Below are 13,479 nucleotides of genomic sequence, written 5' to 3' on the forward strand. Positions count from 1 at the left end.
ATAAAAGAAATTACTTATTAGAGTTCTTAAAACTATTATGTTTAGAAATGGGTTAAAAAAAATTCTCTCCATTAAACAGAAATTGAGGAAAAAATAAATAAGTGGTCTAATAATTCAGGAGGGCTAATAATTCTGACTTCAACTGTATATATATATGTATGTATGTATGTATGTATATACTGTATGTATGTATGTATGTATGTGTGTGTATATATACCATATATATACCAATGTTTACTAATTGGGCATCAAAAATACTATAATAATTAACATTGCAATAATTCATTTAGAATTAAATGTATGCAAACATATTGCCATTGCGCTTAGGGTGTCTCAAGTTCTAGCTCACGAGCCTTTCTCAATAAAAAAAGCACAAACTCCAAAATTAAATCTTACATAAGTTAATGAATTCATCTTTATTCCACCCAAACACATACTGTTTAACAACAGTGAAGAATGTGACTCATGAAATCTTATCAAACTGCACTTTTAGTAAGCAGAAAGGTTTGAGTTTTGGTTGAGTGTTCGTTTGAGAACATCTGAAAACTGAGAACAGTACAGTATGCAGGATATTTAGTCGAGCATCATTATCAGGCTACAGAAGAACATAAAAATAACTTGTAAATATTGTTGAATGGATTGTACTGTATGTTGTTGATTCCCATCTTGTTTACCCCTGTGATGCCTCATTGTCTGTCAGTTCACTCACAACCAACTAACACTAACTAATCAGCTAAAGTCATCTGTCGGTACTGTATGTGTGCCTGCTTAAAAAAAGGAAGAGACAAAAAAAGTTTACCACTGTCTTGCAATTCTGTAGAGCATCCAATCAGTTCTGTTACGTTTTCATTCACTCCATCACTGTTTTCATCCCATCCCTGCCATCGGCATCTAAATGTTTCACAGATCCATCCTTTATGTGAAACGAAAGAAAGGGAGACTTACTGTAACTCTGCATGGACAGAGAGATACACATTGAAACCATTTGTCGTGTGCTTTTCATCTGCTAGTTTGATTTATTTTTTGATGTCCCGTCACCATCTCTGCCACCGCATGCTCCTCCAATGCATTCAGTTGGGAGTATTTAGATCTAACCGAGGGTCCCCTCTCTTTAAAACCCCTGGCCTCCCCCCTCCCCTTCCCGGTACAGGTGTATTGAGGAGGATGCAGGCCTGTTAGATCTGGAACCTCTGCCTGGTTTCCCAAAAGGCATGGAATTCCATAAGGCCGCCGAGGAGCCCTATGACATTAAAGACATTTTTAGCCCCTCGGTAGAGTCGGAGGCGCTGAAAGAAACACTTTTCAGGCAGGCTAAAACCCAGGTATGTGACCGTACCTGCTCCAGAGCACGAGAGAAGGACAGAGAGTTATACATGAATATGGACTGAGTTCATTTTAGTTTTGCTTTTACAACATTTTTCAGGATTTCCCAGCCAGGGTTTGTTGTAATGACGACAATAGGAGTCAAATAAATATGATATATAATATATTATGGTAAATGTGTATAATGTTAATATACATGGTCAAAAAAATGCTGGGTTCCACACAAAGTTTGTGTTGGGACAACATAAAGGAATTAAGCTAACTTATTAGTTTATACAAATTTAAGTGGATTGAACATGAAAGTTGTCTCCCAAAAAAGCTCAAGAATTATGTTGATTCAGGTCATTTAAATTAATTTAAACAAGCGCAACAGGCACACAACGTCATAAGACATTACAATTAGATTAGATTTAGGTTGTGACGTCAGATGACCAAAATTCAATGTACTGTATAGTCAGCGTCTGAGGTCAACGTCATTTTGTCGTCCAATAATGATATTAAATAACATTGATATTTTAGGTTGTGTTGGAAAGTGACCAAAATCCAACGTTGAGCAAACATCTTAAACCAAAGACATATTGACGTCAAATACTGACATTTATTCGTCAGGTATGGCAACCAAAATCCAATTTGTTATAGAAGCCATAGTGGTAATGTCCACACAACGTCAAGCTGTAACATCATTAGACGTTGATATTTGGTTGATTTTAGGTTGGACATTGACGTCGGCCTGACGTTAGGTTCTGACGACAACCTGATTTTCATTTCCAAACAACATCCCACAACTTTGGGGTATAACATCAATCTGACGTCATGTTGACGTCCTGTGCCTGCTGGAAAGAGCAAATGTGATTTTTTTTTTTTTTTTTTTTTTTTGGGTGTACACACACTTGTAATTTACTATAAAATAAAGGGTCAACTTATAAGGTTGGGAATTCCTGCAAAAACAAATGCAGCAAAACTATACAGTTGAAGACAAGATTATTAGCCCTCCTGTGAAATTTGTATTTTTATATATATATATATATATATATATATATATATATATATATATATATATATATATATATATATATATATATATATATATTTGGCAAGTTATTTTTAACTGAGAGATTTTTATTTTTCAGATATTAGCTTTAATAACTGATTTCTTTTGTCTTCTCCATGATGATAGCACACAATATTTAACTAGATATCTTGCAAGTACTCAATACTAGTATTGAGCTTAAAGTGCAATTGAATAAATTAACTAGGTTAACTAAGCAAGTATTGGACGACAGTGGTTTGTTATGTAGACAATCGGGTAAAAATACATTTTAAAAATAATATTAATAATATTAACCTTTTTTATTCCAGCCAAAATAAAAGAAATATTTTTTTAATAATATTTCCAGAAGAAAAAAAAATATATATATTAAGAGATACCCCACGGTTTAATGTTAAACATCACTTGGGAAATATTTGAAAACACATAGGACAAAAAAAAATCATAATTTTGTCTTCAACTGTACAACAAACTTTTGCGGTAGCTAATCATTGTCATTTTTTATTTTAATTTCTGAGTATTGAATATTTTCAGTGTCCAGCATTGGTAAAAAAAAAATAAGTTGAATGACATTAACATGACTAACACTCTAAGCTTTCTGTGTCATTTCCTTGTATATCAATCTTTAGATTGTCCTCTGGTCTCGACATTTCATGTGAAGTTGTTACGTGTCGTTTGTGTGTGACTCCAGCCAATGGTTTTGTTTTAATATTGCCAATCCACAGGAAGCGTGGAGTGTTTAAACTCCATACCTTTATTACATGATTTAAATTAAAGTGACATTATATCAGTAGGGTGTGTTTACACTTGGCAGGTTTTGTTTTATTTAAATTCAATCCAAATCTTTGTGGGAACCAATCAAATGGACCAAGAAAGCTGAAATATGAATGAAACACAGACCATAGACGTCAAAACAATGCATTTGGAAAGTATTCATAGCGCTTCACCTTTTACACAATTTTTTATGTTACAGCCTTATTGCAAAATGGATTAAATTAATTTATTGCCACACATAATTCTACACACAATACCACATAATGACAATGGGAAAAAAGATTTTTTGAAATTCTTGCAGATTTATTAAAAAATAAAAAACCTGAAAATCACATGTACATCAGTATTCACAGCCTTTGCCGTGAAGCTCTAAATTGAGCTCAGGTACAATCTGTTTCCAATGATCATTCTTGAGATGTTTCAGCAGCTTCATTGGAGTTCACCTGTGGTAAATTCAGTTGTAAATTCAATCATGTCAATGCACAAACCAAGCATGAAGACAAAGGCATTGTAAGTAGACCTCCGAGACAGGATTGTCTTGAATCACAAGGCTGGGGAAGGTTACAGAAAAATTTCTGCTGCTCTGAAAGTTCCAGTAAGCACAGCGACCTCCATCATCCGTAAGTGGAAGATGTTTGGAATTACCAGGACTCTTTCTAGAGCTCGCCGGCCATCTAAGCTGAGGGATCAGGGGAGAAGGGCCTTAGTCAGGGAGTTCATCAATAACCTGATGGTTACTCTGTCTGAGCTCCAGCGTTCCTTTGTGGAGAGAGGAGAACCTTACAGAAGGACAACCATCTGCGCAGCAATCCAATAATCAGGCCTGTATGGTAGAGTGGCCAGACGGAAGGCACTCCCCACCTGGAATTTGCCAAAAGGCATCTGAAAGACTCTCAGACCATAATTTGATTATAAACAAAATTTTCTGGTCTGATCAGACTCAAATTGAACTCTTTGGAGTGAATGCCAGGCATTCTATTTGGAGAAAACCAGGCACCGCTCATCACCAGGCTAATGCCATCCCTACAGTGAAGCGTGGTGGTGGCAGCATCATGCTATGGGTATGCTTCAGAGTGGGAGACAGGGGCGACGGTTAATCCTCCAGCAGGAAAATGACCCAAAGCACACCGCCAAAATATCAATGGAGTGCCTTTAGAACAACTTAGTGAATGTTCTTGAGTGGGCCAGCCAGAGCCCAGACCTAAATCCTATAGAACATCTCTGGAGAGATCTGAAAATGGCTGTAATCTTTTTTTCCACATTGTCTTTATGGGGTATTGTGTGTAGAATTTTGAGGAAATAAATTTATTTAATCCATTTTGGAATAAGGCTGTAACAAGAAAATGTGGAAAAAGTATGTATATATATATATATATATATATATATATATATATATATATATATATATATATATATATATATATATATATATATGTTTTTGTAACAATTAAATTGTGCAAATTAGTGACTTTTCTGACCATAAAAAGTCACGTTTCTTTTCGAGATCAGGCTTTAAATGCACAAAGATGATGTTTTGGTAGTTTTCTCATGAGTTATTCCATCCAAATGTAAATTTCCCCATCAAAAAAAATTAAGTTTTATCAAAACAGCTAAACCGTTTCTACATTTTGAGTGTTAGCAAGTATTTTACAGTACTTTAAAAATACTTACAGTACTTTCAAAAATGTCTCTGTCAGTGTTTTCAAACTATTCTATTTGATTGACCAAAGCCACACAAGTGGAAGTTTCACTTTTTTTTACATCCATAATGGAGAGATGTCACATACATAACCAAGCTTTTCCCTCATAAATGCAAAAATCTTATAAAATCAATCATATTTGTTATTTGTTATTGATTAGCGTTATTTCTTTTGGGTCGTGCGGTTTAATTCTCAAAATTTCGACGAAGTATGTTGTAGACTGTGAACTCGCAGACTTTTTTGGTCACATCCATAATGCATGCTTATTTTCCTCATTTCAAATCTAAAAAAAAAAAAGTTTACAGATTGATATTTTTCTGATCCTATAACTCTCTGGCTAGTTGTTTTGGAAAATATTAACAGATGTTTCAATATAATCTTAATGTCTACTTTCTCTGGCAATTCAATGTCACATGCATAACACTGGAACTGCTCTCATCTTCTCCACTCAGGCTTATGCAATGATGCTCTCTTTATCCGAGAACACCAATCTGCATTCATCCTCCCAGAACTCCTTGGACGCCTGGCTCAACATGGGAGGAGGGCCGTCGGAGGCGAGCTCCTTTCACCCCCTCAACAACATCTGAGAACACGGCACGGAGGGAGAAGAAGGAGGAGGAGTTACAGACCAACACGAAGATGCGTCAAAAAAGAGACGATTCACCACTATGCGCGAACGGAGGAGAACGTACTGTTGAGTGCGACAGACACAGGAACCAATCAATCGGGAGAGTTTCATAACACGAAATCGTCCAGTCCCAGCCATACAGCATCTATCCGTCTGCAGCTTTACCCACTGTAGTGATGTTCTCTCGCTACATCAAGAGAGCTCCAACGCATCTCCAAAAACCACCTCATTTTCAATGATATGCATTTCACAGACTGCTCTCTTTTTGTTTCGTTTTCGTAACGCTCTCAGAGAAGATGTGAGTGGACTGATGTGTTTGTTCAACTTAAGCGCATTCCATTCTCGAGTTGATTTTATTACTAGGGTTTCCTTTACGCTAACTCCCAACCGAAGTCTTACAGTAGATCAGCATTGGCACTTACTGTACGTTTATCCCACAGCTAGCATGCTAACTATTCCGCCCTGCAGTTCGCAAACGTTTATGCTGGATTTAGTTCGGTTTCGTCCCTATCTGAATCTAAATAGGAGAAATCACGCAGCACGGTTGTTTCATGTGTATAGCATCATTGTAATTATTGTTGTTATGGTATTAAGTATTTTAGCTGTATACAGGCCTTTAGTCCCAACGGAAACGTTTGTTTTGAAGAGTTAAATTATTCTCCAAGTGGGGCAATTGGAAAATCTTTTCGTCTTCTTCTTCTTCTTGTTGGATTCAGTAATATTTTGTTTTTTGGTAAGCAGTATTGTTTCCTTTTTGAGCACATCTGTGCTTAAATGTTAATATAAATCTTTAGTGAAGGACCAAATTTGTACGATATTGTTGTATGATGTACAAACTAAGTTAACAGTCGGTAGCAGAGAGTGTTGTGTGCCAAATAACCCCCTTTTTCTTTGACAATCATTTCGTTTTTTCCGAGTGGTCGCCTCCACTGTTGGTAGTTTTTTCCTTTTGTTTGGTTTCCTCTGTTGTTGCTACTTACATTAATGAGTGTTTGTCTTTTATTTATTTTGATTTCTTTTTTGATTAATGAAAAAAAATGAAGAAAAAAACATGTGTTACCCACTCTTTTGAAGGATTGAAATTACTGCAACATCACGGAGCAAAAAAATTCAGAATTGTTCAAACTCTTCCTCCTGGAGAAAGTTGCCAAAATCTGAATTACAGAAGAATGTGTTTTGTTTTTGAGCACATAAATGGTGAAGTCTGGTTTATGATGCGTCTGTTCAACCATTTAGAAACGTAGGCACTGCGTGATTCAAATAAATACATACATACAAAATCTTAAACTATCAGGTGACTCAAATAGATGGGCATTATATGTTGATATTTTTACATGATTGATCACTCTTTGCAGAGTCTTGAAATCACATTTGTTTTCTAAATCTCATTCGAAGATTCATCACCTCGTCCTAAATAACATATCAAACTCTCAACTATTCGAATGCTTGATGTTGCTTTTGTATTGCAAATGTAGGAAGCGATTAGTTGACTTTACTTAAAAAAAGTGAGTAAACTGTTGTCTTAAAATTCCCATGAGGGCACAGGATGTTAACGTGACGTAAGATTGATGCTGTACTTCAACGTTGTAGGACGTTGCATTTTGTTTGAAAATGAAAATCGGTTTGACATCCGAATCCAATGTCCGGTCGATGTCAGTGTCTAAAGTCGGACAGATGTTACATTATAATTACTTTCCAACGCAACCTAAAAACATCCAAATATCAACGTTTAATGATGTTGCAGCTTGACGTTGTGTGGACGTTACCACTATGACGTCTATCAGACGTTGGATTTTGGTTGCCACACCTGACGAATAAATGTCAGTATTTGACATAAGTATGATGTTGGTTTAAGATGTTGGCTCAATTTTGGATCTTGTTTTTTTTACCAACATAACCTAAAATCAATCAAATATTAACGTCATTTGACTTCGTTATTGGACGTCAAAATAACGTTGTCCTTAGATATTGGCTAGACATTGAATTTCAGTCATCTGACATCACAACCTAAATCTAACATAATATTAATGTCTTATGATGTTGTGTGCCTGCTGTGACGGAGATTGACGTTGTACCCCAACATCATGGGATGTTGCATTTTGTTTAAAAAAAATGAAATCGGTTTGAGTTCAGAATCCAACGTCAATATCCAAAGTCCGACAGATGTTGGATTTTGGTTGGTTTCCAACGCAACCTAAAAACAACAAAAATCAACATCAAATGATGTTACAGCTTGACGTTAAGTGGACGTTACCATGACGTCTATCAGACATTGGATTTTGGTTGCCATACCTGACTAATAATTGTCAGTATTTGACGTCAATATGACATTGGTTAAAGATGTTGGCTCAATTTTAGATTTTGGTTTCTTTCCAACACAACCTAAAATCAACCAAATATCAATGTCTAATGATGTTACAGCTTGACATTGTTTGGACGTTACTACTATGACGTCTGTCAGACGTTGGATTTTGGTTGCCATACCTGACGAATAAATGTCAGTATTTGACGTCAATATGATGCTGGTTAGAGATGTTGGCTCAATTTTGGATTTTGGTTTCTTTCCAACACAACCTAAAATCAACCAAATATCAACGTCACTTGACATTGTTATTGGACGTCAAAATAACAATGTCCTTAGACACTGGCTAGACATTTATATTCAGTCACCTGACGTCACAACCTAAATCTAACATAATATTAACGTCTTATGATGTTGTGTGGACAGGATGTCAACGTGACGGAGATTGATACGGTACCCCAACATTATGGTTGCATTTTGTTTGTAAATGAAAATCGGTTTGAGTTCAGAACCCAACTTCAATGTCCAAAGTCGGACAGATGTTGAATTTTGGTTACTTTCCAATGCAACCTAAAAACAACACAAATCAATGTCTAATAATGTTACAGATTGATGTTGTGTGGACGTTACCACTATGACGTCTATCAGACGTTGGGTTTTGGTTGCCATACCTGATGAATAAATGTCAGTATTTGACATCATTATGACATTAGTTTAAGATGTTGCCTCGACATTGAATTTTAGTTACTTTCCAACACAACCTAAAAACAACAAAACGTCTAATGATGTTACAGCTTGACGTTGTGTGGACGTTACCAATATGACATCTATCAGATGTTGGATTTTGGTTTCTTTTCAACACAACCTAAAATCAACCACATATCAACGTCATTTGACGTCGTTATTGGACGTCAAAATAAAGTTGTCCTCAGACGCTGGCTAGACATCGAATTTTGGTCACCTGATGTCACGACCTAAATCAAACCTAATATTAACGTCTTATGACGTTGTGTGCCTGCTGGGTTATTACACAAATGAACTTAACACTTCCAACTTATAAAAGTGTTACTCACTTTAAGTAAAGCAAGCTTGCCACAGACATGTTTACTCTCATTTTTAAGTAACTAATTGCTTTTTATAGTGGCTTGTGATCAAATGTAGAGCGGCGATGCTTAACGTTAACAAGAGATTTCTGAAAGATGTCCAAATACACACGTGAGTCCTTCTTCAGCTCTGAACTGTGAAGCCAGCGAATGAATCGTAAAGCTGAATGCATATCATGAATGTGTAGAGTAGATTTAATATGTAAGTTACCTTTTCTTGATTGAATGTCAGGAATCCGTACCTTTGCTTTACTCTTCTTGCTTTTTTTAGGATTTTAAAGACTCGTCATTATCTGAATTCAGCACTTAAAACACACACACACACACTGGTTTTGGTGGTTTATAAGGACTCCCCATTGGCGTAATGTATTTTACACTGTAAAAACGACTATAAAAATGAAATGGCCTTATCCTAACCCTAACCTCAACCCTAATAAGTACAAAGTAAAACTGCAGGAAATAAATGATTTTTTAAATTATTATTATTTTTGTCTTGTTTTAAATCCAAATATCTCAAAATTCGTAAATCAAGAAGCATTTACTAGATTCCTAAAGGCACACCAGCAGTACATATTTTTTGATGTCTCCCTTATCTGAACCATTCATTTCAAGTTTTGGGCTCTCTTCTAATGTTCTGATGAGTTGATTCAGCTTAAGAATGATTAAGAATGTGTACTATTGCTGTGCCTTCAGGAATAGGCTTGGGAAACACTGTTATGAACAACAACAACAACAACAACAAACAAAAAACTTAAAAATTCGAGGCATAAACAAGATAATTTTGCTTGTTTTAATGCAAAAACTCATTATTATTTCTGAAAACAAGACAATATTTTTACTTGTCTTGAAAATGTGTATGAATTTTTAGATATTTGAACTTAAAATAAGACAAAAACCAAAGTATGTCTTTAATTACGTATATTAAGTATGATTTTTAACACTTTTGAATTACACACATCCTCACAAAACCACCATATCATTATAATATCTGCATCATACCATGTAATTATACAAAATGATCCTCATAAACCACTAAAATCAGCACACACACACACACACACATCTGCCTAGTTCATCCTTTCCTTTACATCTAAACTTCTACCTTATTACCGATTTTAATGGAATTTTTCAAGCAGGGCTGGTTTTAACAAGCACTTTAACTCATGGGTCATACAGGCATTTTTTATAACCAGATGCTTTCATAATAAACCCGCATATAATATTCAAGCGCTGATAGAACAGCTTTGAACATTATCTGCAAACACAAACCAAACAAGCTGGATTTGACTGGCCGGTCACAGGGAATCTGCTTGATAACACGCCGTGTAAAAACACGAATCTTACCCTGTTTCATACTGTATCTCCTCACTATATTATTTACTCAACGCCTGTGTGATGCATAGGATTGCTGGAGATGTAATGGAATTATGAGTATGGAGAATTCATGTCACATACTACTGTACTTAGCAAGCGCTGTCGGTGAAGGAATTGACCCACACTGTTAAAATCCTTTATGAAATATGGTCAAAATGAACAATGAAAATGCCCAATGTTACATTGCAAACAAACGTATCATTTCAAAAACCATCGATCATGTGGTTTCTGTCTATTAAAAACAAATAAAAAATAAAAGTGTATAGTATTTCGAAATATGGTTAAAAAAAAAGACATTGACGTGTCTGAAAATTCATGGGTTTGAAAATAGATGGTGCTTGTTTCATTTGGATATGAGTTGTATATTGCTTCTGTTATGTTTATTAAAAAGATATTGTGCATGACTTGTGTTTTAGAGGTCATAATGGTGTCCATTTGTGAAATGTGTATCTTAAATTAAAAAGGAAAAAAAATAATTAAAAAAAAAACAATGAATTTGTAGATGCACTTATTGTACATGTAAGGTTAGTAGGTTTGACTTTTAAGTCCTGTTTACTGCCTTAAATACTATGGGCAGATGGTTATTGAACTGAACAATATGCTTGTGGGAGAGAAATAAATGAGGAAAATTTAAGGATTGTAGAATAATACTGAAAATTCTGAAATTCTTCTTTTTTTTTGATGCTTGTGATTACTGAAGATGTACTTTAGAGCAATTTCATGGAAAAAGACATGATTCTGATGTTAATTCTGTAGAATAGAAATGTATACCAAATGTAATCTTTCCAATGCTATGAAGAATTTATACATGAAATTGATATGCAATAAAAACCTGTGTGCTTTTTATATGAACGCTGTATTTTGTTTCATTAAGGATTCCCACTGAATCATTGCACTCAACTGGCTTGTGTTATGGTCATACACTGTAAAACCCAAAAAGTTGAGGTAACTCAAACCATTTCCGATTGCAACAGAGCTTTACAATACAGTTGCATTTTGTTAGTTTACTAACATGTACCAACAAAGAACAATATGTTTATGACAGTATTTATTCATCTTTGTTTACGTTAGATAACAGTCGTTCATTGTCCGATTTTTTATATTCAGAGCATTATCTAATGTTAATATATTATGATTATTATTATTATTATTATTCATTCATTTCATTCATTTATTTTCTTGTCGGCTTAGTCCCTTTATTAATCCGGGGTCCCCACAGGGGAATGAACCGTCAACTTATCAGCATGTTTTTATGCAGCGGTTGCCGTTCCAGCCTTAACCCATCTCTGGGAAACATTCACACACACACGCACACTCATACACTGTGGACAATTTAGCCTACCCAATTCACCTGTACCGCATGAATTTAGACTGTGGGGGGAACCGGAGCCCCCGGAGGAAACCCACTCGAAGGCAGGGAGAACATGCAAACTCCACACAGAAACGCCAACTGAGTGGAGGCGCAAACCAGCGACCCAGCGACCTTCCCGCTGTGAGGCGCCAGCACTACCTACTGCGCCACATTATTATTATTATTATTATTATTATTATTATTATTATTATTATTATTATTAAATTAACTAACATTATGGAACAATATTAAACATAACTCGGTTTAAAATTTTCTTCTCTGTGATATTGCTCATTGTTTCGTCTGAATCCACTAGATGGCAGAAATTATCAGAGGAAAAAATCTTGCACTGCATTCACTGTTAAAAATGCTGGGTCCCGTTGTCCTGACACAAATTAATAAAATTAAAGTCAACTTAATTGTTTTTAAAATTTAAGTAGATTGAATATAAAACAATTAATTTGTCCCTAAAAAAACTGATTGAGTTGATTCAGCTCAATTTAAATTAAGTTTAACAACTTTATTAATCCCATCAGGGGCAATTAGATTAGTAGGATTTCATGAAACAACAAACAAATAAAGAGACAGATCGCTTACAAACACTATTAAAAAAAACACAATCCAGCATGCTTCATAAATAGTACAAAAACATAGGAATTAATGTATTATAAATTGTATGTATTAAAAATTTTAATTTAAAACTTGCTTAAATTTAATGTTGTTGTAAAGCTTTATTGCCTCAGGTTAGGTAAATTTATCTGTCAGAAGAGCATTTGATGCTTCTTAACCTTCTTCCAGAGGGCAACAGAACAAAAAAGATTCAGAGGATGGGAGTCGTCTCCTATCACACTTGAAGTTTTCCTTAACATTTGCTGTTCGTGTAACTCTGCTAGACTCCTCAGAGGTAATTAAACCAATAATCCTGGAGCAAGTCTTGACTAAGTTTTGAAGGCGATTTTTGTTTCTAACGGAAAGTGAGGAGAACCAGCATAAAAAGGAAAAGCAAATTAGTTTGAACAAGCCGCACAAATCGCTTTTTTTGTGGTATTTTGCCAAAACGAGTTCAAACACAGCTCATAATTGATCTGTAATTAACAATATATCCTGTGTATTCATTCATTTGAAAAGATTTGATAATAACCTTTGTAAACATCCCAATGTGCGTTTAATGTCTAAAGAAATGTAAAGCATTCAATGTAACTGCAGTTTTTATGAATGTTTGATTTCAGATATACTTAAATATAATATTATTGCATTAAGGCAAGGGTTCAATAACTGCATCTAATATAATTGTACAATATAATACATTTTTATTGAATTGAAAAGAAATTAAGCTGTTCAAAACATTATATTCAGTCCATGCTTGGATAATTTTACTAAACTTTTATTTTTATTTTAATACACGATATAGGCCTATTATTAATGTAAAAATTTGCTGTTTAGTAGTGTGTTGTTTATTTGTATTATTTTCAGCTATAGCAATTTCTTTCAAATTAATATCTGGAGTCTAAAAAATCATGGTATTAATTATATCAGTCTGAACAGAATCGTTCATAGAAAAAAGAAACACCAGGAAATGCTGCTTTTCTGCACAAGCTGGCGCTTTACTCATTCATTCATTAATTTCTTCGGCAGGGGGTGTCCACCTCGGTCCTAGAGGGCCGGTGTGCTAAAGACTTTAGCTCTGATTTTGTCCGTTCAATTCACCTATAGCGCATGTCTTTGGACTGTGGGGGAAACCCATGCCAACATGGGGAGGCGACAGTGCTAACTGAGCCACCGCGTCGCCCCATGGCGCTTTACTATTTACACCTAATAGTTTAGATTTTCATGGTTTTAAATGGTTTGTTGCTTGTGTTAACACATGTGTATGTTG

At 35.0% G+C, this 13,479-nt stretch overlaps 1 protein-coding gene across 50 annotated transcripts in view; it reads left to right on the forward strand.

Annotated features, from left to right (window-relative positions):
- Window positions 1-11,098, forward strand: part of prdm16 (PR domain containing 16) — a 452,417-nt gene extending 441,319 nt beyond the window's left edge. For 27 of the 50 annotated variants that reach the window (XM_087265342.1, XM_087265343.1, XM_087265349.1 and 24 more), the window contains one exon: window positions 5,298-11,098. In XM_087265342.1, the coding sequence (XP_087121468.1) occupies window positions 5,298-5,310 (13 nt within the window). In that variant the 3' untranslated portion in view covers window positions 5,311-11,098. Of the gene's footprint in view, window positions 1-1,150; window positions 1,323-5,297 lie in introns of all 50 variants that reach the window. The other 23 variants (XM_087265325.1, XM_087265326.1, XM_087265331.1 and 20 more) reach the window with 1 other exon arrangement.
- The last annotated feature ends 2,381 nt before the right edge of the window (window positions 11,099-13,479 follow it).

Source organism: Danio rerio, chromosome 8 (assembly GCF_052040795.2).
Source record: "Danio rerio strain M-AB ecotype USA chromosome 8, GRCz13ab, whole genome shotgun sequence".
Lineage (NCBI taxonomy): Eukaryota > Metazoa > Chordata > Actinopteri > Cypriniformes > Danionidae > Danio > Danio rerio.